The following is a 26,272-nucleotide window of genomic DNA, read 5'->3' as shown; positions in this document are numbered from 1 at the left end:
AAAAAAAAAAAAATGAACAAGACGATCTCAGGTCCCAGGGTGAGTTGTACAGGGGTTCTTTTTGGGGAGTTTTTCCTTGGGTGATGTGAGGGTCTAAGGGCAGAGGGATGTCGTACACTGTAAAGCCCTCTGAGGCAAACCATGTTTTGTGATAATGGGCTATATAAATAAAACTGACTTGACTTGACTATCTAGCGGCCTACTTAGCAACAAGAGATAGATTTAGCGACTTATTTAGATCATCAGGGAACAGGGAGGAAATATATTTTCATTTATTCCCATGCCCGCTCTGCAAAACACCACTGTAAGCAGTCATCAGGCCAGCACCCCAGGCCCCCTCTCTCTTTCTGCTGCGCCAGGTGTGAGTGTGACAGTGACAGACAGGACGAGAGGACACGGTGTGAGCTCACGTGTAGTGAGTTTCCAGCCCGGTTATGTTGAGAAAACAAAGTGATATCTGATGTTTAAATACCTCCAACTCATAACAAACAGAACAACACGTAAATATGCAGAGGTCGCATAAAAGCTGTTATCTAGGGACTGCTCTGTAGCTTTGGTGCTTCCTGACATTTTGGGGAATGTTCCACTCTGTAGTTCCGCTGTTACTCAAACTATTTTCAGCATTATTTTTGTACATTCAAGCGAACATAAGAAAATAAGAGGAAAAAAGCAAAAAATGTAAAATTGAAATTGATTTTGCTCTTAAAAGGGCTTTCTTTTACAAAAATGCAATTTTCTCAGCTTTATGTCTGCAATGTCGTTTTTTATGAAAATCAGATGTTCAAGTTCAGTTTTTTGTGTGTATGAAAGCTGAAGAGCTGTTCTTTATCTTGATGTATTCATTGTTTATATAATCAAAACGCAAAATATTCTGGAGGTCTTGAAAGATTAGGAAATATGACCAAAAATGCTTGCACTGGCTGGCAATTTAATAAAAATACTCTGGCGGGTCATTCCTAGCAGTTCCGTGACTGTGGAGAGTAAAACTTTGTTTCTCAGTGGATTTAAGGCTCTATAATGACTTTGAGAAACGGATCAATTGGAGCATAAAATTGGTCGCCACTTTGGATTTGAAAGTCAAAAATAAATCAAATAAAATGAACTACATCAATTATGTATTTCAAGACCCAAAAAGTCTCAGAAATCATGCCCTGTACAGCATTATAAGCCAAACCATTAAATGAAGTTGTCCAGCAGAGTTTCAGGAGCAGGACCACACCTCAACTACACCTCTTTTAGCTTAAATACCCTTCTAACCCTCTCCTTATCTTTTGTTCTCATATTCTACACGAGCACGTACCAAAACGCCACTGAGCTTCTCTTCTGTTTTATTGAATACGATTCACATACTCACCCATTTTGAAGTATGGACTCCATCTCCTTATCCCTGTCAGATGACAATCTGTTTGGACAAGGCCAGGACGACCACCCTCAATGTTTCCGTCAGGCTGTACTGGCATACCCAAAATCCAACGCCGAAAACTTCTCCATTGCTTCCTTTCCAGAGACGCCGACCTACGACATACAAAAGCCCCCGGCCGAGTGAGCACTGGCCACTCAATCTCATCCATGGTCCATATTCCGGCTGGTTCTTCTCTGCTCAACATACAAGGTTACAGTTCAGCCGGTGACTCCTCCGCTTCTCCCAGTCCTCCCCCCTCGATGAGAAAAGAGGACGAGGTCACTCACAAGCAGCTCTACACTTCCGCGGTTCTCCTACTCCATGGCCTCAGAGGATAGCGGCAGCCTCCCGCCATTATCCCAACTCCGCTGGCTCCACAACTCACCGGGATGCCAATTCCCCCGGCCTCTCATCCCGTGCACCATGTAGTTCCTTTCCAGGGTTTTGGTCTCTTTTCTGATCCTTTTCTGTTGCAGAGGGCATCACCTGCCTTCACCCCGGCCACAGCTAATCCTCCTATCTACCATCCCAACACTTTCATCAACACATATCCGTTCCTCTCCAGTTTCCCCCAGTCTGCGTAAACAGATTCTTGATGGTAATTACATGGATCTCGCACGTCTTCTTATGCCTTCTCTTCACCAGCCTCCAAGTGACAGATTTCTTGAAGGCCACTAGGAGCTCCCTAGTGGCTTTCACTACCCAGTCCAGAGAGCCAACACCCACAGAATTTGCATATTCTTTCTCCTTCCCTCGGGATGTTCTGTGTTCCTGCAGCAGCAGCCCCTCCAGCACCCATACCTCCACGGCCAGCATCTGCCCCTCCCGCCATCTTCCCTGCATCCAGTGACGTAGACAGAAAAGGCAGGCCCATTATGCATCAAGTGTGTCGAGCCATCTGCAACAACTTCAACGATGCTGGTTGCAACATGTTACAGTTCCACTTTCTCCATGTCTGTTCCTTCTGCAGAGGAGGCCATGCCAGCCCAGATTGTCCTCATAACCCTACTTTGCAGAATCTTGGCAAGTACGTGTTGACACCTATTATGTTCCAGCCTTAGCTTCTGCACTTGAAGACAACCCGACCCTGCTTTCATGCAGTTTCTCATTAGGGGCTTCAAGGAAGGTTTCCACCCCGGACTTTTGATCTCTCCATCTTCATCTTTCGAATGCGAAAAAAATGCAAAAATCTCCTGTCAGCAACAAATGACCCGGAGTCCGTCAACAACCTGCTTCTGAAGGAAGTCAAGGAGGGCTTCACATTCGGGCTGTTTCTAACTTTCTGTGTCAGCCCCTCGGCAACGCAACCAGGAAATACTCTGGAAAGAAGCACATTATAATAGATCTCTCAGCTCCCCATGGTAGCGCTATCTCTAGCATTAACAGCCTGATCCCAAGTGAAGACTTTTCCCTCCACTATGCTACTGTCAACCATGCCCTCATCAAATGTGCCGGGAAAGGGTCCTGGCTCTCAAAAGCAGACTTCACCAGTGCTTTCAACGTTCTTCTCATCCACCCTGACTTCTGGCAATTCTTTGGTGTTCGCTGGCATGGTGCTTATTACTTTGCCATCAGGCTCACCTTTGGCTGTAAAAGTCCAAAACGCTTCGACACCTTGTCAGAAACACTTTGCTGGATCCTGTTGAACATCCACAACCTTCTGTTTCTTGTCCATCTTTTGGATGTCTTCCTTTTCATCACCCCTCCTTCATCGCCACCAGCTTCCGGTCACACTGCACTCACATAAGTTTTCTCCAACCTCAGCGTCCCTTTCTCCACAGAGAAACTCAGGGCCCTTCCACATCCCTTGAGTTCCTCGGTGTCACCCTGGAACTGTTTCAGGCCTCACTTCCACCTGAAAAGCTCAATCGTATCAGCCTTTTGATCTCAAATTTTCTCCTTGCCCCGAGCTGCACCAAACGTCAGCTCCTTTCCCTCCTAGGCCACCTCAATTTTGCATGCCACGTCATTCCCCAGGGACGGGTCTTCATATCTCACCTGTTGTCTATCACTTCTTCTGTCCTATCACTCTTAACCTCCATCTCTCTTGGCCCATCAAGCCGTACTGAGCTCTGCTTCTGGCTCTATCTCCTGGAATGGGATCTCCTTCTACGACAACCAACTGACTCACCATCACAACATTAATCTGTTCGCTGACGCAGCTCCATCTGTCAGTTTTGGGGGCTTTTACAACGAGTGATAGTTCGTAGGCAAATGGCCCCCAGAGTTGGAAAGAGAATGCCAGGTCATCATAGTTGCTGCCATCTTGTGGGGCCATGAATGGTGCCGAAAATATCCGCATCTACTCAGACAATCTCACAGTCATTGATATCATAAACAAAGTTCGCTCCAACTCCTCATCAATCATTCTGTTCTTGCGTCAGCTAATCTGGCACTCTTTCGCACACCTGTACATCCTCCGTGCAGTTCACGTTCCTGGCCACTTCAATGTTATCGCTGACTCACTCTCTCATTTCTCTTTTAAGAAGTTCAGAAGCTTGGCCCCTCATGCAGATGAACACCCGACTCCAGCTCTTCCATATTCAGCCTTGATTTTCAACATCTAAATCCATCTCTAAGGCCCCTGATCATGGAATCTCAGAACTCCATTATCAATAGCCTGTCCCCTGCAACTCTCTCATCATATTGGTCTGCTTGGAATTGTTTACACCACTTTAACGACAGGCGTAACATAACTTTTCCATCATTTGATCTCATCACCATAACCTGCATTATCACCAACGCCTATCTGCCATGAGAAACTGTCAAACTGATCATCTAGTTGAAGGTGTGGTCCTTGCTAGTGAAGTGAAGCTGTCCAGCAGAGTTTCAGGAGCAGAACCTCACCTCAACCACGCCTCTTCCAGCTTAAGCCTCTGGGATCATTATGGACATTTTTGCCCAAATGGATCATTTTTCACGTTTGTTTTTGCAATCATTTTTGGCTGTGTTGATGCATGTGATATTATTTTTTTGTAGGAAGGTTTTCTTCTTCTTCTTTTTTCCAATTTTAATTTTTGTACTGGGTCTATGGGAACTAGGAATAAATTTAGTACCCTTTAAGGCCATTAAGGACAAAAATGTCCACTTCCAAAACCTTTGATAAAAATACTTTTCCCAAATTTTTTGGCTTGAATCTTTTAATCAACTTCAGTCCTAATCAAAACTATCAAATGATTTAACATTGTTGGTATTTAAACCCTTTAAATGCAAATACATGGGGTCACTGCCATTGTTGACAAAAGAAAACAACAAAAAATGAGATATTTTTAATATAATAAATGAGGGGAGGCTGTCTTTTTTATCACAGTCTTGGAGTTGTCAAAAATTAGCAACAACATTGATCTTGATGCATTTATAGTTTTTGTGCAGGGTCAGATATACAATTTAGGACCCGTTAAAGCCACTAAGTACAAAAATGCCCACTTTCAAAAACTGCTATAAAAATTTTACAGATTAATATTTTTTTTCACTTTTTGGGGTTAAATCTTTTCATCAACTTCAGTCTTGATCAAAACTACCAAACATTTATTTCTTTTCAGGATTTAACCCTTTAAATGCCAGTCTGATTACATGATGTCACTGCTTTTAATTACAAATACACACACAAAAATGAATTATTTTCAATATAATAAATGAGGGGAGGCTGGGAGATTTTTTTAAAATCACGGTCTTGGATATGTCAAAGATTAGGAACAACATTGATTTTGATGCATTTATAGTTTTTTGTGCAGAGTCAGATTTATAATTCAAAACTTGGTCAAAAATATGGACAAAAATACATTTTCCAAAAACTGCTGTAAAAAAATATTTCAGAATAATATTTTTTTTCCCCAATTTTTGGATTAAATCTTTAAATCAACTTCAGTCCTGATCAAAACTACCAAAACATTCTATTACTTTCAGGATTTTAACACTTTAACTGCCAGTTTGTTTATATGAGGTTGCTGTTTTCAAATGAAAACAAATGGGAAAAAAACACACATTTATGAAACTCACAGCAATTACAGAATATAATGATGCATTCTGTAATGTCAGGGTTTTATTTTGGAGGAAAATAGTAAAATTTGTCATTTTTATTTTATTCTACCAAATGACAACATTTTCCCATCATAACCCTATGCATGAAATGCTTGTAATTTCTTGGATTCTGTGCCTGTTGAATTTTGGAGCCCTGCCAGGTATTAGAATAAATCTACGCAACTAATATGATGTAGGTGTGTTGGTACAAAGTGTGGTCTCAGCTGAGAAGTGTGTGTGTGTTCAGTGTGCATGTAAAGAGAGAAATATTTTCACAATTTTCCCCTCGCAATTTGCACTTGTCTCTCTCTCACACAAGCATGCACACACACGTGCACGCACGCACACGCACGCACACACACACACACACACACACACAAACACACACACACACACACACACACACACACACACACACACTTTCAACCCCCTCATACATTCATGCACATAAGATATTATTCAGTATACCCAACATGTTCTAACTCCCTACTTTTCACATGGTGCCGCTCTGTCGGGACCTTCCAAATCTACCCATGATGTTTTATGTATCCTTCCGTGTCAGCTGTTCACCAGGAAGAATTCCTCCGACACGCCGGAACCCGCGTCGTCATCACCAGAGGGAGGACCATCCACCAGCTGCAACGCAGAGGCCCCCGAGCAGCAACCCAGCCCGGACGTCCCAGGAACAGGAGAAGGGGGAGCCGGAACAGAGGCGGAGGAACACCGTCTCCGGACCGCACGGAAGGGCTGATCGGGATTCAGGCGGTGGAACTCCTTCATCAACTGGTCATCCCAAATCTGCCGCACAGGAACCCAGGACCGCTCCTCTGGGCCGTAACCCTCCCAGTCCACCAGATACTGCAGACCCCTACCCCGTCGACGGGAGCGAAGCAAGCGACGCACCGTGTAAGCCGGAGCCCCATCAATGAGACGGGGAGGCGGCGGTGGTCAAGAGGCGGGCTGCAGAGGACACTCCCTGGCTGGCTTGACCTTGGAGACGTGGAACGTGGGATGGATGCGCATGGAGCAGGGCAGTTTGAGGCGGACCGGCACCGGGTTGACGACCTGTTCCACAGGAAATGGACCAACATACTTGGGAGTCAGCTTGCGGGATTCCACCCTCAGGGGAAGATCCTTGGTGGACAGCCAAACTCTTTGTCCGACCCGGTACGGAGGAGCCTGGGAGCGGCGACGGTTGGCCGAGGAGGCGTAGCGAGCGGCGGTCCGCAGGAGTGCAGACCGAGCTCGGGACCAGGTGCGCTTACAGCGGCGGATGAAAGTCTCTACTGACGGGTAAGCAGTCTCTTTTTCCTGGTCAGGAAACAAGGGAGGCTGGAAGCCGTATGCACACTGAAATGGTGAGAGCCCGGTGGCAGAACTGACCAGGGTGTTGTGTGCGTACTCCACCCACAAAAGTTGTGACGACCAGGAGGCGGGCTGATTGGAGGCCATACACCGCAGTGCCGTCTCCATCTCCTGGTTAAGCCGCTCCGACTGACCGTTCGACTGTGGGTGGTATCCGGAAGACAGACTGGTGGATGCCCCCAAGAGCCGACAGAATTCCTTCCAGAACGCCGAGGTAAACTGAGGGCCCCGGTCGGAAACCACATCTGTAGGGAAACCGTGTAGTCGGAAGACATGCAGGAGCATTAGTTCAGCAGTTTCTTTGGCAGAGGGAAGCTTCGGTAATGGCACAAAGTGCGCCATCTTGCTGAACCGGTCTACCACTGTCAGGATGGTAGTGTTTCCTTCCGACAGTGGCAGACCGGTAACAAAGTCCAGAGAAATGTGAGACCAGGGACGATGAGGTACAGGGAGTGGGTGCAGGAATCTGGCAGGGGCTTGGCGGGAGGTCTTGCTCTGACTACAGACTGGGCAGGCATTGACAAAGTTCCTCGTGTCTTCGTCTAGGGTGGCCCACCAAAACCGCCTTTGCAGGACCTCCTTAGTGCGGGAAACCCCTGGATGACAGGTCAGACGGGAAGCATGGGCCCACTGCAGGACCTCGGACCTGAAGTCTTGGGGAACGAACAGACGACCCTGAGGGCATGAACTGGGGCCCGGCTGGTCCTCCAACGCCGACTTTATCCGCTCCTCTATCTCCCAGGTAAGAGCTGCTAGGAGATGAGAGGAGGGAAGAATGTTGTCAGGCTGGGATGAGTCCCCCTCCTCCTCCAGGAACTGTCTGGACAGTGCGTCGGGCTTAACGTTACGGGAGCCAGGGCGATAGGAGAGGGTAAACGAGAAACGGGTGAAGAACAGAGCCCAACGAGCCTGGCGAGAATTCAGTCTTTTGGCTGTTCTAATGTACTCCAGGTTCTTATGATCTGTCCATACCAGAAAGGGAACAGTGGTGCCCTCCAGCCAATGGCGCCACTCTTCCAATGCCAGCTTAACCGCTAATAGCTCACGGTTGCCAATGTCATAATTCCTCTCAGCAGGGGAAAGGCGCCGGGAGAAAAAGGCGCAGGGATGCAGCTTTTCATCTTCTGCTGAGCGCTGAGAGAGGACGGCCCCTACCCCCACATCCGAGGCGTCAACCTCCACCACAAACTGTCTCTCGGGGTCGGGAATGAGGAGAATGGGTGCCGAACTGAAGCGTCTCTTTAAGTCTTGGAAGGCCTCGTTAGCAGCTGGGGACCATCGGAATGGCACTTTGGACGAGGTGAGGGCAGAGAGGGGAGCCGCCACCGTGCTGTAGCCATGAATGAACCTGCGGTAGAAATTTGCGAACCCCAGGAATCGCTGCAGCTGCTTGCGGGAGTCGGGAACGGGCCAGGAGGAAACAGCGGAGACCTTGGCAGGGTCCATTTCCATGCGGTTGTGTCCGATGATGTAGCCAAGGAAGGAAACAGAACTGGCGTGGAATTCGCACTTCTCTGCTTTTACAAACAGGGAATTCTTTAGTAGGAGCTGCAGGACCGTCTGGACATGGTGGATGTGCTCCTCTATGGAACGAGAGAAGATCAGGATGTCGTCTAGGAAGACAAAGACGTATTTATTCAACAGGTCCCTGAGAACGTAATTGACCAGAGCTTGGAAGACAACTGGGGCGTTAGTGAGTCCGAACGGCATCACCAAATATTCGTAGTGACCCGTGGGAGTATTGAAGGCCGTTTTCCATTCGTCTCCCTCTCGGATTCGAACCAGATGGTAGGCGTTGCGTAGATCCAGCTTGGTGAAGATCGTGGCATCTTGCAACAGTTCAAAAGCCGAGGAGATGAGAGGAAGAGGGTAGCGATTTTTAATGGTGATCTCGTTCAGGCCCCGGTAGTTGATGCAGGGTCGAAGAGAACCATCTTTCTTTCCCACGAAGAAGAATCCGGCCCCTGCAGGAGACGAGGAGGGCCGGATGATTGCGGCGGCCAACGAGTCTTTAATATAAGTCTCCATGGCCTCTCTTTCTGGTGCAGACAAGGAGTAGAGACGACCCTTGGGAGGAACCGAGCCAGGCAAGAGGTCGATGGCGCAGTCATAAGCTCGGTGCGGAGGCAGAGAGGTGGCCCTGGCTTTATTGAACACCTCGCTGTAGTCAACATATTCAGCAGGCACCATGGACAGGTCTGGAACAGAGCCGGGATTGGTGGATGGCGTGGGAGGAGCTGGTCGTTGTAGACAGACCTGTTGACAGGAGGGAGCCCAAGACAGAATCGAACCCGTGGACCAGTCTATATGCGGGTTGTGACGGCGAAGCCAAGGGTACCTGAGGATCAATGGCAATCTCGGAGAGTTCAGAATGTGGAACTGGATGGTCTCACAATGACTCCCTGCCAGTAACATGGGAACGGGAGCCGTCTGATCAGTCACCGTTCCCAGGAGATGACCGTCTAAGGCGCTGGCCGGCAGGGGACGAGGAAGAGGGACCTGCTTCATTCCCAGCTGACGAGCGAGCTCTTTGTCCATCAGGTTGACATCGGCCCCAGAGTCGATGAACGTGGCGAGAGTGTGTGAACCGTCTTTGAGCTGGAGCTGAACATGGAAAAGAGGGCGAGGGCTGGGGGTAGAGTTCTGAAATCAGCTCAGCAGTATGTCCCCCTCTACTGCTGAGCCCGCCCTTTTACTGGACATCGGGAAACAAAGTGGCCGGCCTGTCCACAGTAGAGACACAGGTTTCCCCGTCGTCGTCTCTCCCGTTCTTCTGTGGTTAGCCGAGTGTGTCCCACCTGCATGGGTTCCGCTCCTCCCATAACTGGATCTGAAGGAGGTCTGACGAGTGCAGGAGAACCATGCAGGACGTTCTGGCCCCGACGAGCACCTCCCTCCCGGATCTGCTCTCTTCTCCTCGCCTGGATGCGTCGGTCTAATCGTGTGGTGAGTTCGATTAACCCGTCTAGAGAGAAAAGGAGATCGAATGAGACCAGTTCATCCTTTATATATGGGGCTAGGCCATTGAGGAAGGCGTCACATTGGGCTGCCGAGTTCCAGTCGCTTTGTCGAGCCTTCGTCCTGAATTCAATGGCAAAATCAGCCACCGTCCGGTTGCCCTGTCGCTGGCTCAAAAGTCCTCCGGTGGTGTCAGGACCCACAGGAACCGGACCAAAAACCTTGCGGAGCTCCTCAGCGAAAGCAGAAAAAGACACACAAGCCGGCGTGCCTCTCTCCCACTCCGCAGTTCCCCATAGGCGTGCTTGACCAGTGAGATGGTTGATGGTGAAAGCGACCTTTGCTGCCTCTGTGGAGAATGTGAGTGGTTGCAGTGCGAACAGGATTGAACAGTTAGTCAGGAATGGATTGCAACCCTCTGGATCCCCGGCGTATCGCTCCGGCGTCCCTACCCGGGGCTCGTGAGCGATGCTTGGGGGTGGTGCAGGAACGGGAGCAGACTGGACCGGACTCGGAGCAGGAGCGGTGTGCTGAGTCAGCGAGGAAGCCATTTGTTGGACCTGGTTAGCCAGTAGCGTTAGCGCCCGTTCCAACGCCGAAGCGGACTGACGAGCCTCCGCCGCGTTGGAGGTTAGTTGAGCCTCATGTTGCTGCAACATTCTCTCAACACGGGCTAAGCGGGACTAGAGAGCGCTGGAATCTGCTGGGTCCATATTTGGCCAGATTGTACTGTAACGGGTGGTTGTAGGACCCAGATGCAGTACGCCAAAACGCTCGTTCAGTTGGTAATAACTTTTATTTAAACCAACACAGTCAAAGTTCAGCTTACAGGCAAAGAGTTCGTTCTTCAGGCGGGAAGCCCTAGCAATGTCTCTGGGTATCTCACGAAGCGAAGAAACGAAGCTTGTACCCACAGTGGCTGGCGAGGAGAAAACCCCGTAGCTCCACGAGCCGTCCACACGTGCTGGAACGCCGACAGGGAACGAGCAGAGGAATGGTCTGGGACAGGCAGGGGTTTGATAACCAGGAAGTCCGTCCGCGGAGGTAACAGCACCGACAGGGATCAGGCAGAAGGAGCGTCTTAGCCGAGCGAAGGAGTCTTTACCAGGAGAGCCGTCAGATTTCCGGAACGCCGAAACTGAACATGTGGTTGAGGACAAAGAGCAGGTAGGTTCACGGGGAGTCAGGCGAGGAGAGCAGGTCAGGAACAGGCAGAGTCGGCAACGGGAGATCTGGTAGAGAAACGCTGGAAAGACATGCATAGCGCAGAGGAGCATCTGGCAACGAGTGAGTGAACTGGAGTGTCTTATATCCTGCGCTGATTGATGATGAGCTGCAGCTGAGGGGAGAGCAGGCTGCAGCAGTGGGCGTGGCTAGCAGGTAGAGCAGAGCAGAGGGAGGGTGAGTGGAAAAGTACTGGCAGCAGGTAAGGAGGAGAAACAGCAGGTCCATGACAGTGGTTAGGTTTAGGCAAAAGAGGCCAATGGTAAGATGAAGAAAAAACAACATCCACAAGGGAAGCAATCTTCAGACTCCCTCATGAAGGTCAGTTGTTTGTGGGCAACATCCACCTCCCCACCCATCCTATAAGCATACTCATGCTCCTTATATTATGTGGTTTCTGTCAGCGTTATTATCTGATGCTATCCTTCAGTATTTCTTTAGTATATTTGAACAGGACCGGCTCTGTCCGGTCACGTTGTAAACTGACACCACCTGCGCGTGTTGAATGTGGACATGCCTGGTGTCCTCCACAATGCCATCAGTTCTTTCCGGCCATGTTGTCAAGTGACACCGTCTGTGTGCATTTCATGTCAATGCATCTGGTGCCTTCCAGCTGTTCACCAGCGGATAACCTCATTCTCATTTGTGGCCTTTGGTGTCACACTTGTATGCCTTAGGAACTGACAGAGCAGTGCTCTTACTTTGTCATCTGTACCAACACACCTACATTATATTAGTTATTAGTGTGGATTTATTTCGGTGCCTGGCAGGGCTCTAAAATTCAACAGGCAAAGAAACTACAAAATAACAAGCATGTCATGTGTAGAGTTATGATGGGAAAATGTTGCCATCTGCTAGTGTACAGTAATTACGACAAATTTTACTACTTTTCTCCAAGGTAAAACCCTGACATTACAGAATGCTTTATAATATTATGGAGTGGCTGTGAGATTAATTTATGTGATTTGTTTTTCATGACAAACAGTGACATCATGTATTCAAACTGCCATTTATGGGTTAGAATCCTTAAAGAAAATGATGATTTGGTCATTTTGATCAAGACTGAAGTAGATTAAAAGATTTAACCCCAAAATTGTGAAAAAAATATTAATCTGTAATATTTTTACAGCAGTTTTTGGAAGTAGACATTTTTGTCCTTAATATCTTTAACGCATCCTAAATTATAAATCTGACTCTGCACAAAAACTATAAATTCATAAAAATCAATGTTGTTGTTCATCTCTGACATATTCAAGACTGTGATGTTTAAAAAAAAATTCCCCAGCCTCCCCTCATTTTTTATATTGAAAAAAAAATCATTTTTTGTGTGTACTTTTCATGAAGAGCAGTGACATCATGCAATCAGACTGGCATTCACATGGTTAAAATCCTGAAAATAAATAAATGTTTGGTAGTTTTGATCAGGACTGAAGTTGATGAAAAGATTAAACCCCAAAAAGTGGAAAAAATATTAATCTGTAATATTTTTATAGCAGTTTTTGGAAGAGGACATTTTTGTCCTTAGTCGCTTTAACAGGTCCTAAATTTTAAATCTGACTCTGCACAAAAAACTATAAATGCGTCATAATCAGTTTTCTTTCTAATCTTTGACAAATCCAATACTGTGATTTTTAAAAAAAATTCCCAGCCTCCCCTTATTTATTATTTTGAAAATAATTTATTTTTTGTGTATATTTTTCATGAAGAGCAGTGACATCATGTAATCAGACTGGCATTCGAAGGGTTAAAATCCTGAAAATAAATAAATGTTTGGCAGTTTTAATCAGGAATGAAGTTAATGAAAAGATTAAACCCCAAAAAGTAGAAAAAAATATTAATCAGTAATATTTTTATTGTAGTTTTTGGAAGTGGACATTTTTGTCCTTAGTGGCTTTAACAGGTCCTATATTTTAAATCTGACCCTACACAAAAACTATAAATGCATCAAGATCAATTTTGTTGACTGTGATAGACTGTGATAAAAAAAAAAAAATTCCCAGGCTCTCCTTATTTATTGTATTGAAAATAACTCACTTTTTTGTTTGTTTGTTTTTTCTCAAAAACGGCAGTGACATCAAGTATACAAACTGGCATTTAAAGGGTTCAAATACCAACAATGTTTAATCATTTGATAGCTTTGATTAAGACTGAAGTTGATTAAAAGTTTAAGGCAAAAAAATTGGGAAAAGCATTTTTTATATAGTATTTTTATGAAAGGTTTTGGAAGTGGACATTTTTGTTCTTAATGGCCTTAACAATTTTTTTTTATAAAGTGATCCCAGAGGGTTAAATACCCTCCTAACCCTCTCCTCCTCTTCGCCATGGCGGATTCCCCACCAAAGCTCCCCCACACCGCACTCAATCATCTGTCGCATAATGAATAATTCAGTAAATTTATGTTCATACCAATTCCATTCGTATTAATAAACTGTCAAACTGATCATCTAGTTGAAGGTGTGGTTCTTGCTAGTGAAAAAAGTAATTTCATACATGGAAGCTAATTGGGATTTGGGGGTCTTACAAAAGTTGCTCACATTTTTGCGAGGTGCATGGGGGCTAAATTTGTTTTTTAATTTCCATAGACGACAAATCCACTGAGACACAAAGTTTTCCTCTCCACGCTCAGTGAACTGCTAGGAATAACCCAACTAACTGGTTGCTGGAGGCTACGCAGAATTTATTGAGGCCAGGCATTGAATTCCCACCAATGCACCTATCTGACCCAATCCTGAGCAGCACCACTTATTGCGTGCACATGGATTTACACACACAGCTGTCAGTCATGATGTCAAACTCCCTTCTTAGAGCACTGAGTAACTAATTAAAACCAAACTTAAAAACAAAACACTTGAAAAACATGAGGGTGATGAGAACTAGCTGGTCATATAGGTCATATTTCCATCACTGCACTTACACGTTGTTTCATTTTTTCTTGCACCTTCTTCTTCTGCCATAGTTTAAAACAACGAAGTGTTCCCGCTTGTTGGTGATGCTGGCTGCCGATTGGCATCAGATAACTGTAATTAAAGTAACATGCAACAGCATCATACACCTGCAAACTGATCCATACTGCTCCATGGGTGCATCGACCACTGCTCTACAGTGTGTCTGTGTGCATGTGGTGTGTGTGTGTGTGTGTGTGTGTGTGTGTGTGTGTGTGTGCATACAACTCAGCTGAGAGCCTCCGCTCCCTGTGAGACTGATTGGGGCTCACTGAGATTTATGTGTATGTGTTTGGATCCCCGCTGGGATGAGACTGATTTTCTTTGATAGCACAAAGCACAAATTACTGCAAGAGAGAATGAGAGACACTGAGGCAGACAGGAGAGAGAGGAGAGCGAGTGATGAGGTTTTCTATATGTTTACACAGCCGCAGCGTCCCAGGCCTACTTTCCAAAGCATCTCGGATGGTTTTCCAATTTATGAATTCCTATATTTGGCTCCTCAGGCTTCACGGAGGGGCTTAGTTTTTATTACATTCTGTTTGCTATAAACCACTCTGATCAGTATGACCGTCACAGGACATTTTGTTTCACACCTGCTTAGACTCTATAGTCGTGACCTTAATGGAGGAAAGCACAGGCCGTTTGTTTGGGGTTTTCTTAAACGTGCCGAGAATGACAAATGCATTTTTAAATGATTGCTGTTATTTTCAATCCTGGCCTTGTTTTAGAGGATTTGTTTTCCTTTTTTTGCCAATTTGTAGAGTGGTGGTTTAATTTCATTAGTGACTGCTTTTTCTGCTCCTGCTACTTCTCAATACATACTCAGCCAAACTCCAAATGCATTTCAAGGTCAGGTCGATTAATTATTATTATTTTTACTATACTGTACTCTTTGTTGAGGTTTTTATAGGCAATCATTATGTAGCCTCCCAGAAGTGTTCCCTATGTATCCAAATCCCAACATTCAAATTTTGGTGGAAGTATGAAGCCCATGTTTTAGCATCAAAATGGTATTTATCCAAGCCCTTTTAAAAACTTCTTCCAGTGTGATCTGATGTAGGTTTCTGCATGTTGATGTTGCTACATATAAATCCCTTAGCCTGCCTAATGTGTCTTTTTGTGACTGAGTTCTGTGTTATTGATCCTCCAAACTATTTATATTCCTCTAAACTCCTAAACATAACAGACGCTAAGGAACGTACTGCTGAGGAAAGGGCTGGGCTTGGTTTGAAACTGAGCATCTGAATATAACATAGCATTGTGAAGCATCAGAGCTCTATGTCTGTATTCACTAAATATGCACAAACCAGGTACCTATTATTCCAGTTAGAAGTGTTCTAGGCATATCGCAGTGGTAGGAGGTCCAGCAGCATAATACATAGATGGGCAGCATCAGTTGAGAATGTGACAGATAGAGCGTGTTGGCATCCACATGCTACACCTAGGCGTCAAGTTGAAACACTGCTAGTAATGACATATTATATGGAGCACAAGGATCCCTTTGGGGCAGGTGGAAGGGGCGATGAACAGGTCCAGCAAATCCCAGACTTTCATGAAGGAGTACAGTGCTCACTTCGTATTTGAATGTGATGTTTTTTTCTTTACCATACCATAAGTCTTTGCCCAATCCTAACCATCCATGCCAGCAAGTGTTTTTGTTGACATCCCAACATTGGTTGCCATCTGCATTTATTGCCTAAACATTACCATGTGCAGCATCATCCCACCATGTGCTTGTGTTGACATTACAGTAGTGGTATCGTGGAACATTATGAGCAGACACAGAAGGCAGCCTAGAATGTAATATAAAATTCCACTGTAAAACGGCAACATCTGACGACTTGTGAAGAGAATGTGTTGAGTAGTTGAATCATTACAGCTGAAGCTCATCTTATTTAATGGTAAAGTGTATATTAAAGCTATATAAATATTCACAGTAAAATACTGAACTAATATTAATGCCAGGAGGCTTAAAATATCATCACACACAAGTTTTACAGGCCATCAATACGGAGAAACAACCATCCCTTCAACAAACTACTACACACCACTGGTCTCTGCTACTATACTGCCGTGTTACCAATACATATCACATGTCCAATGTTACCACCACATGTGTAGACATACAAAAGGTATTTGTACCTGCTGTTGATGGAATTTAGCCATTTACAAAGGTATTATACCCCTCTCAGTCCATTTTCAGCCGCATGTGGGGACCATCATACTTTGTGCCAGGTGCCAACTGAACTTGCAGCAAAGCATCATCTTTCTAATCAGCCCAGTTATCACTTTAATGTTTAAAAACTGACTAATTAAATAACTGAACTCTGCATTTGAAAACCAAAATACCACTTTATCTGAACATTACATTTAAAGACATGTCACTCACCTCTCTCCATTCCTTGGTCCCCAAGCCTTGCACGTACAACACCACCACTGAAAACACAAACAAATGTTCAGGTTTAACAGTTACTTTTGCACTTTCTGCATTTCAACACAGACAATAATCTCAAAGCTACACATCATGGATGCAAATTATTAAAGGTACAACACTGCAGCACAGCTGGCAGTGTTGCCATACATTTAAAAATGGCACAAAAGTTAAAATAACTATAGAATAAAGATTAATAAAAGCATAAATATTTATGAAATGTACTATTATATTTTGTGGGAGACATACAGTTCTCTATCCATGAAATATGAATGAGAGTGATACAACAAAAGACTAAACTTTGATTGTGCCTGCAAGGAAATTAGTGTTGCTGCAGAACAATAACAGGGTACCATGGGGGGAAAATCCAATTTAAATAATAATTGAAATAAAGTCATTGAATGTATGAGGTTTTAAAGAACTATTGTTAAAAAAAAAAACATTGTCAAAGACTTTAATCTGAATCTCCTCCTGTTACTTGTTGCAGAAGGTTGATTTATTTATTGAATACTAAATGATCTCTTTATGAAAACAAGATAGTGAAGTGTGTGGACTCAACCAAAGCGTTTTTTGTCTACCAGTAAATTAATTCCTGCCAAAAAATTAAAAAAAATAAAGTTAAAGCTGCTCTGTGGGCTTTTCCTGTAATCAAATGGTAATGGTAGATGGAGATGCATTTGTAGAACACCTTTTTAATCTTCAACCACTAAAAGCGCCTTTACATCATAGAGCCTCATTCACACACACACACACATGTTCACACTAGTGGCGTTCAGTAACTTGCTTAAGGATACTTTGACATACAGACTGAAGGAGATGGGGATTGGACCACTGATCTAGCTCCGCCTCCTGAGTCATACCTGCCCAAAACTTCACATGCATTGTTTACCAGCCTGTCCTTATTCTGAAGTTGTCAAATACCAACACTTTTGCATGGCTTTCTGTGTAAGACCCTAATGCCAAAAGCCAGCTTTCACATCTGCATGATACATCGCTGTACTGTAGCAGCACATATGGACATATCGTGCATGATGTTATGATATGCTATCAGACGGCCAGCATGATGCACAGAGGGTTGGCGTCAGTTGAGAACACAGCCAGACCAAACCTGTTGCATCCGCATGATACGCTGTTGTACGGCATCAGTGTGAAACACTGCTGGTAATGACATAATATAGGGCAGTTGGGAGAGACAGTGGATGGATCCAACCCACCCTTGACATTCATGTGGGAGACTAATGTTTTCTTCCCATCTGAAAGAGATGTGTTTTGTCCTTACACCTTACCATGTACCCAAACCTAAGCATACATGCCAGTATGTTCATTCATTGACTTGCTGGCGTTGGTTGCCATGTGCTTTTGTTGTCTAAACATTACCAAATGCAGCATCATCCCACCATGTGTTTTTGTTGATATTGCGGCAGCGGCATCCTTTAACATAAAGAGCGGATGCAGAAGGATACCTAAAGCGTGATTTGTAGACACAGGATTTCACTACAGAGCAGCAACATGTGGTGAGATGGGATGAGAACATGTTGCGTTTACTGTCAACATTTCTTTTATATTGTCATCCTTACTTTCCACAATATCTTATTGGTTATGACAAATACTTGACAAATTATTATGGGAGGGTGAGGCAACTAAGCAACACCTTCTCACTCCAAACTCATCAAATATCTACACATTGGACTATGAGCCTTGGACTCATTTGGCCAAGTCTTTTGTAGTGTAAACCAGTGGTGGATGAGGTACATGAATGCCAAACTTGAGTAAAAGTACAGATATCTCCCCAGAAAATGACTTTTATAGAAGTTAAAGTCACCTATTACAATATGACTTTAGTAAAAGTCATAAGGTATGTTATGGTTACTGTACTTAAGTATAAAAAAAAACTACTTTTACGATATTTTATGATAAAATTGCTTAAGTTTTGAAAGTAAAAGTACAAGTAAATTCTATTATTCAAAGCAGTCAGAATTTGAGAATGAAGAAGTTTATTTCTTCTTAACAAACACCACCTTAAAAATAGAGCCTACATTATACTAGGACATAAAATAGTCTGTTCTTTACAATTAAAATTATAGAAAGAAAAAATCCATCCATCCATCCATCCATCCATTTTCTTCCGCTTATCCGGGGTCGGGTCGCGGGGGCAGCAGCCTAAGCAGGGAAACCCAGACTTCCCTCTCCCCGGCCACTTCATCCAGCTCTTCCCGGGGGACCCCGAGGCGTTCCCAGGCCAGCTGAGAGACGTAGTCTCTCCAGCGTGTCCTGGGTCTTCCCCGGGGCCTCCTACCGGTGGGACGTGCCCTGAACACCTCACCAGGGAGGCGTCCTGGAGGCATCCTAATTAGATGCCCGAGCCACCTCATCTGGCTCTTCTCAATGCGGAGGAGCAGCGGCTCTACTCCGAGCTCCTCCCGGATGACCGAGCTTCTCACCCTATCTCTAAGGGAGAGCCCAGCCACCCTACGGAGGAAACTCATTTCGGCCGCTTGTACCCGCGATCTTGTTCTTTCGGTCACTACCCAAAGCTCATGACCATAGGTGAGGGTAGGAACGAAGATCGACTGGTAAATTGAGAGCTTTGCCTTTCGGCTCAGCTCCCTCTTCACCAAGACAGACCGGTGCAGAGTCCGCATTACTGCAGACGCCGCACCGATCCGCCTGTCGATCTCCTGTTCCATCCTTCCCTCACTCGTGAACAAGACCCTGAGGTACTTTAACTCCTCCACTTGGGGCAGGACTTCATCCCCGATCCGGAGGGGGCACGCCACCCTTTTCCGGCTGAGAACCATGGTCTCGGATTTGGAGGTGCTGATTTTCATTCCAGCCGCTTCACACTCGGCTGTGAACCGATCCAGTGAGAGCTGAAGGTCGCGGCCCGATGAAGCCAACAGGACCACATCATCTGCAAAGAGCAGAGACCTAATCCTGAGGTCACCAAACCGGACCCCCTCAACACCCTGGCTGCGCCTAGAAATTCTGTCCATAAAAGTTATGAACAGAATCGGTGACAAAGGGCAGCCCTGGCGGAGTCCAACCCTCACCGGAAACGAGTTCGACTTACTGCCGGCAATGGAGTCCGAAACCCCATATTCCCGGAGAACCCCCCACAGGACTCCCCGAGGGACACGGTCGAATGCCTTCTCCAAGTCCACAAAGCACATGCGGACTGGTTGGGCAAACTCCCAAGCACCCTCAAGGATCCTGCCAAGGGTCCAGAGCTGGTCCACAGTTCCACGACCGGGGCGAAAACCGCATTGCTCCTCCTGAATCCGGGGTTCGACTATCCGGCGGACCCTCCTCTCTAGTACCCCCGAATAGACCTTACCAGGGAGGCTGAGGAGTGTGATCCCCCTGTAGTTGGAACACACCCTCCGGTCCCCCTTCTTGAAAAGAGGGACCACCACCCCAGTCTGCCAGTCCAAGGGCACTGCCCCCGATGTCCACGCAATGTTGCAGAGTCGTGTCAGCCACGACAGCCCCACAACATCCAGGGCCTTGAGGAACTCCGGGCGGACCTCGTCCACCCCCGGGGCCCTGCCACCGAGGAGCTTTTTGACCACCTCGGTAACCTCAGCCCCAGAGATAGAGGAGCCCACCCCCGGGTCCCCAGGCCCTGCTTCCCCAACGGAAGGCGTGTCGGTGGGATTGAGGAGGTCTTCGAAGTATTCCTTCCACCGATCCACAACGTCCCGAGTCGAGGTCAGCAGCGCCCCGTCGCCACCATACACAGTGTTGACGGAGTACTGCTTCCCCCTCCTGAGACGCCGGATGGTGGTCCAGAACCTCTTCGAAGCCGTCCGGAAGTCGTTTTCCATGGCCTCGCCGAACTCCTCCCATGCCCGGGTTTTCGCCTCAGCAACCGCCGCCGCCGCACTCCGCTTGGCCTGTCGGTACCTGTCTGCTGCCTCCGGAGTCCCACAGGCCAAGAAGGCCCGATAGGACTCCTTCTTCAGCTTGACGGCACCCCTTACCGCCGGTGTCCACCAGCGGGTTCGGGTGTTGCCGCCCCGACAGGCACCAACCACCTTACGGCCACAGCACCGGTCGGCCGCCTCAGCAATGGAGGCACGGAACACGGCCCACTCGGACTCAATGTCCCCAGCCTCCCCCGGGACATGGTCGAAGCTCTTCCGGAGGTGGGAGTTGAAGCTCCTTCTGACGGGAGACTCTGCCAGACGTTTCCAGCAGACCCTCACTATGCGTTTGGGTCTGCCAGGTCTGACCGGCGTCCTCCCCCACCATCGGAGCCAGCTCACCACCAGGTGGTGATCGGTTGACAGCTCCGCCCCTCTCTTCACCCGAGTGTCCAAGACATACGGCCGCAAGTCCAACGATACGACTACAAAGTCGATCATTGAACTGCGGCCTAGGGTGTCCTGATGCCAAGTGCGCATATGGACACCCTTATGCTTGAACATGGTGTTCGTTATGGACAATCCGTGGCGAGCACAGAAGTCCAATAACAAAACACCACTCGGGTTCAGATCGGGGGGGCCATTCCTCCCGATCACGCCCCTCCAGGTCTCACTGTCGTTGCCAACGTGAGCGTTGAAGTCCCCCAGCAGAACGAGGGAGTCCCCAGAAGGAGCACTCTCCAGCACCCCCTCTAAGGACTCCAAAAAGGGTGGATACTCTGAACTGCTGTTTGGACCATAGGCACAAACAACAGTCAGGATCCGTCCCCCAACCCGAAGGCGGAGGGAGGCTACCCTCTCATTCACCGGCGTAAACTCCAACGTGCAGGCACCGAGCCGGGGGGCAATAAGTATTGCCACCCCTGCCCGGCGCCTCTCACCAGTGGCAACTCCAGAGTGGAAGAGAGTCCATCCTCTCAAGAAGACTGGTTCCGGAGCCCAAGCCATGCGTCGAGGTGAGGCCGACTATATCTAGTCGGAACTTCTCAACCTCGCGCACCAGCTCAGGCTCCTTCCCCACCAGAGAGGTGACATTCCACGTCCCCAGAGCTAGCTTCTGCAGCCGAGGATCGGACCGCCAAGGTCCCCGCCTTCGGCTGCCGCCCAGCTCACATTGCACCCGGCCCCTACGGCCCCTCCTACGGGTGGTGAGCCCACGGGAAGGAGGTCCCATGTCACCTCTTCGGGCTGTGCCCGGCCGGGCCCCATGGGTAAAGGCCCGGCCACCAGGCGCTCGCCATCGAGCACCACCCCCAGGCCTGGCTCCAGGGGGGGGCCACGGTGACCCGAACCATTGATTGATGTCATCATAGGGGTCTTGTGAGCTACACTTTGTCTGGTCCCTCCCCTAGGACCTGTTTGCCATGGGTGACCCTACCAGGGGCATGAAGCCCCCGACAACTGAGCTCCTAGGAGCACTGGGACACGCAAACCCCTCCACCACGATAAGGTGGTAGCTCAGGGAGGGGTTTAAGTTTAAGTGTTCATGCCACTTGGTTGTAAGGCTTGTTTGCTTTTGTTTGTGTGTTTTGTTTTACTTTTATTTTTATTTTTTTTACATGTTTGAAATAAAGATTCATTCATTCATAGGTTTACTTTGTTTTTAGCTTTACTTCCTGAGGTTTTGGTCACAAAAGTATGTAAAATTAGTTAGTTGTTACTAATGTGACATCACATGACAAATGATACTAGCTGTTATAAAAAGTGCTGGTTTCACACAGGACATGAACAGCAGTCTCCTGAGTGAAAGTCCTTCGAGTGTTTGATGCATCTACCACCCCACCCGCCCAACCAACACAGATTTTCTTGCTCTTTTTACTATGACTCATCATTTTTCCTCAACCTGCTCCCTAATGTGTCCCCCATTTCATGGTTTTCTAGGCTGTGTCAGAAACCACCTACTACACTAGCAGTACGTACTGATTTGGTCAAAATGTACTATGCAGTATGCGAACAAAAGCGAAATCATGCTGATTCGGAAAAAGTCCTCAGTATGATTTGGACCAGTCTGCCTCGCCTACTGTTTCCCGCAATGCATTGCACAGAGAGCGCAGCTGTTGTTGTCCAGTGGCTTGAGCCCAGCCATCACACAGCTGGGCAGACCTAAACCACCAGATGGGGTCCTTGGCTTGCTCTAGTGTTACACTTAATTAATTAGGCCTTGCCAAAAGCATATTTTTATCTTTCAAGGTCATTTACATTACTTTTATCAGTAAACCACATACCAATGTATGCTAGTAGGAGTACAATTATACAGGAGACAGGAGCAAATTTATTTTTTATTTTGTAAAGATTATTCTTTTGGCTTTTCATGCCTTTATTATAGTGCAGTTAGAGAGTGACAGGAAAGGGGGAGAGTAAATGGGGATGACACACAGCAAAGGAATGCAAGCCGGAATCGCACCTGCGCTGCTGCTTACATAGGGAACACACTCTACTCGCTGGGCTAGAGGCCACTCTGACATGAGTAAATTTTAACCACCAAACCAGCTTGGGCCTTCATATGAACAAGATACACTCAGAAAGTTTAAAAGGGCACTCCGTATGATTGATACAGAATAAAGAGGATAATAGTGTTTTCCAAGCAAAGCTAAATTAATACTGGAGGAACTCGGCAGTAATGCAAACGTAACAGCGGTACATTTGGTCACTTCCAGTCGTTACAAAGGCGTTATTCATCTCACAGGTAAGCCCTCAACACGATTGTCTATGTATATCAATTGTTTACTTTATTTCAAACCGTAAATGGATGTTACGCAGTAGCACTTTTGCTATTGTTTGCTTCCGCTTTCAAAAACTGGAAACAAGCCATGCCTGGCTCAGTACACTGCAAACGGATCGAACAGAACAGCCATACTGCATGTTACTGTAGAACGCACGTAGTATGCAGTATGTAATATGTAGTGGAAACTGCATACTGAGTTCAACTGTAGTATGCGGTATGGTGTTTTGAACACAGCCCTACTGTCTTCTCTTGTCTGTCAAGTGTGTGTGTGACTTGTCTGTCTTTGTGTTATTTAGAGGCGTGTCCTCACTACACTTCTGGCTCTGCTGCCCAGCTGCAGCTGATCTACTCATCGCCAGTCATACAAGAACTCCAGGCTTTCCTCCACTCAGCGCCACATTATCCCATCAACACGTGGTAAAGTAATTGACCAAACCAAGTTTAAGCCAAGTTTTATTTTTGTGATTAAGCAGCAAGATGTTGTGAACCATGTCCTAACCATGTCTTGCCAAAACACTGAGCCAAGGATCCAGTCTCTTTACTTGAAGCCACATCTGCCAGCCTGCCCTTCTCCCTTCCTCCCTTTGCTCAACCAACTTGCTTTAGTTATCAATGAAACCATCCAATTACACAACATCAGTCTCTGAGTACGCTTCTAGGTCCAAAACTAAATTTAAACTGCTTTCATGACAATGACAGTAAAACTGTCCAAAAAAATGACATTGGGTACATCTCATACTGATGCTAAAGGGTCCCTAACTGCATCAATATCTGTCACTGCGGGACTCTGCCCAGGCACTGGTATGAGTTGGGAGTGGCACCCAGTTAAACAAAAACACTTGGTTAAGGTTACAAAAGGTTGAAACAAACGAACAAACAAACATAAACCTTTGGATTGTGAGCTCCAGTTCTCCACAGGAAGACTGGATGTGTGACATGTCCATCCATGATGGTGTCCATTACTGATTGCTTTGCTGCATAAAGTAGCAGGTATGTAGTATCAAGCATCCAAAAACCAAATGTCATATCTCCACCTTTCCTTCTTTCCTCCTGTCTTCTTTCTTTTTTTCTCTCCTCTCCTCTGCACATCTCTTCCTTCTCCCCTTTCCTTCTTTCCTTTACTCCTCCTCCCCTCCTCCTGTTCTCCTTCTTTTCCCTCTTCTCTCCTCTCCTTTCCTCCTTTCTCATCTCCTTCTTCCCTCTACTCTTCTGTCCTTCTCCTGCCTCCTTTCCTTTCTGTCCCTTGACATTTATTTCTCCTCTCTTCCACACTCCTTTTCTCCTCCACATGTCCCTTTCTCCCCTACCCTGCTATTCACTCAACTACTTCTCCTCCTTTCTTATCCTCTCCTTCCTCTCCTTCATTTCCTAATTCATCATTTTTCCTTCAATCTCCTCTCCTCTCCTCCACTGTAGTGCAGAGAAAGCATCATGTTTCTGCTTCAGTGGGACAGTCGACCACAATGACCGAGCCACCCCTAGGACCCATACATCCCAAATCTCTCTGCTCCTCCCTTCAAAGATGGAAAAAAGGAGAGCAGCAAAGGGGAGGAAAGGAAAACAGGGTCAAGCTAAATTAATAAATACCGAAACAGAGAGAAAGAGGTTAGGGATGGTTGGTTAACTGATTCCATTTGGTTGAAAGAGAAGCATTTATGGGCACTGACCAGGCTTGGTGTGTGTGTGTGTGTGTGTGTATGCGTGTGTTTGTCTGTGTGTGTGTGTGTGTGTGTGTGTGTGTGTGTGTGTGTGTGGAGGGGGGTTGGGGTGTTGTTCATCCATAAAGAAGACAAACACATACACTATGTATGTACTTTACTTGATGGAGGCCAGCACTCCTAAAACATTTAGGTGTGTGTGTGTGTATGTGTGTGTGTGTGTGTACATGTGTGTGAGGTTGGTTTTCTGCTGGAGTTAGGACTACATGAGTAATTACATAGGATGTCATACGTATGCTTATGGGTTTTTTGTTTGTTGTTTTGTTTTGTGCCTAAACATTGCAGTAACGTATAGAAAAAGCAAGAGACAAAGAGAATGAGACAGAATATGGCTCAAAATGAATGACAGTTGTTGCGCAATTGAATATTTTTCTGTAGCGAGGTGTCATTTAAGGCGACATCAGCCTTCCCTGGATAGGGAAGTTTGGATGTTTAGCATGGATCACCTCTCCATAGAATGTAGTGTAGTCGAACACCACATTTAACTGTGACCTCAATAATAAAAATATTATGTTTTATTAAATCCTAAATAAAATAAAACACATCCAACGTACACGTTATTGCACAGTGGCAGATGACCAGAAGGCACCAGGCGCGACCACATGCAAAGCTCACAGAGGGCATCACTGGAGAATCCGGCCGAACAGAACTGGTGGCATTATTTTCATATGCTGCCAGACAGTCAGATAGCAGTGGGCACATCCACATGCAACATCCACGGGTGGCCTCACTTGACCTGGCAGCCGGACAATACCAGTCCAGTGTGCATGAAATGCTAAAGGACAGTGTCAGGTGATAGCGCTGCTGGTCACCACCTTATATAAGGAGCACGAGTGCACTTAAAGGGTGGGCAGGTAGGGACGTGGATTGGTCCCACAAACAACTGATTTGCCAGGGAGTATGGTGTTCACTACCCATATGGATGTGTGTTTGATTTTTCTACACCTTACTATTTGCCTCTTTTGCCTTACCAACCATTATTTGGTGCCAAATCCTAAACATTGTGATGGTCTACATGGCTGTGTAAACATAAGGACTGTGCTGCTCCATCCCACCATGTGCATTTGTTGACATCACCATAATGGCATCCTGGAATGTCAACAGCTGACACAGAAGGATACCTATAACTCCATAGGTAGACGTGGACGGTCCTGACAGAGCGGCACCATGTGATGAGTTTGGAGTGAGAATGCGTCTCTCTGTCAGTCTCTTTCTCTTAAATACACACATGCTCATGCTAACACACACACACAAACACACATCCCTGCGCTCAGTCCTTGTCTCAGTCCTGTCAGTTTTGCTGCTATTATACATAAAGCTGTTGGATTTTGGGTTGGGTCAGGTGGTTAATTGACACATACTTGGGAGGGTTGGCTGGAAAACAATTTTTTTTCTTTTGGTTGAAAATGTTGTACACATATGATTCGTTCATTTGGACACTTTACACTGGACATGTGTCACATGTCCTGTGAATTCCTTCTTCAAAATGGCTTCTGGCTCTCGCTCCCAACCTTCTCTGAAGAAGGCTGCAGGTCTTTAGGACCTGCGCTACCCTTTCGCC

At 46.4% G+C, this 26,272-nt stretch overlaps 1 protein-coding gene across 1 annotated transcript in view; it reads right to left on the bottom strand.

Annotated features, from left to right (window-relative positions):
• The window catches only part of LOC121949536 (copine-9-like), a 229,848-nt gene that overhangs the window by 170,207 nt on the left and 33,369 nt on the right, over positions 1 to 26,272 (bottom strand). The window contains 1 exon segment of the mRNA XM_042495252.1: positions 16,304 to 16,350. Within this exon segment, the coding sequence (XP_042351186.1) occupies positions 16,304 to 16,350 (47 nt within the window).

The sequence above is a fragment of the Plectropomus leopardus genome, chromosome 2 (genome assembly GCF_008729295.1).
Source record: "Plectropomus leopardus isolate mb chromosome 2, YSFRI_Pleo_2.0, whole genome shotgun sequence".
Lineage (NCBI taxonomy): Eukaryota > Metazoa > Chordata > Actinopteri > Perciformes > Serranidae > Plectropomus > Plectropomus leopardus.
The sequence above is the reverse complement of the archived record's forward strand: the minus strand, read 5'-3'. Positions and strand labels throughout refer to the sequence as shown.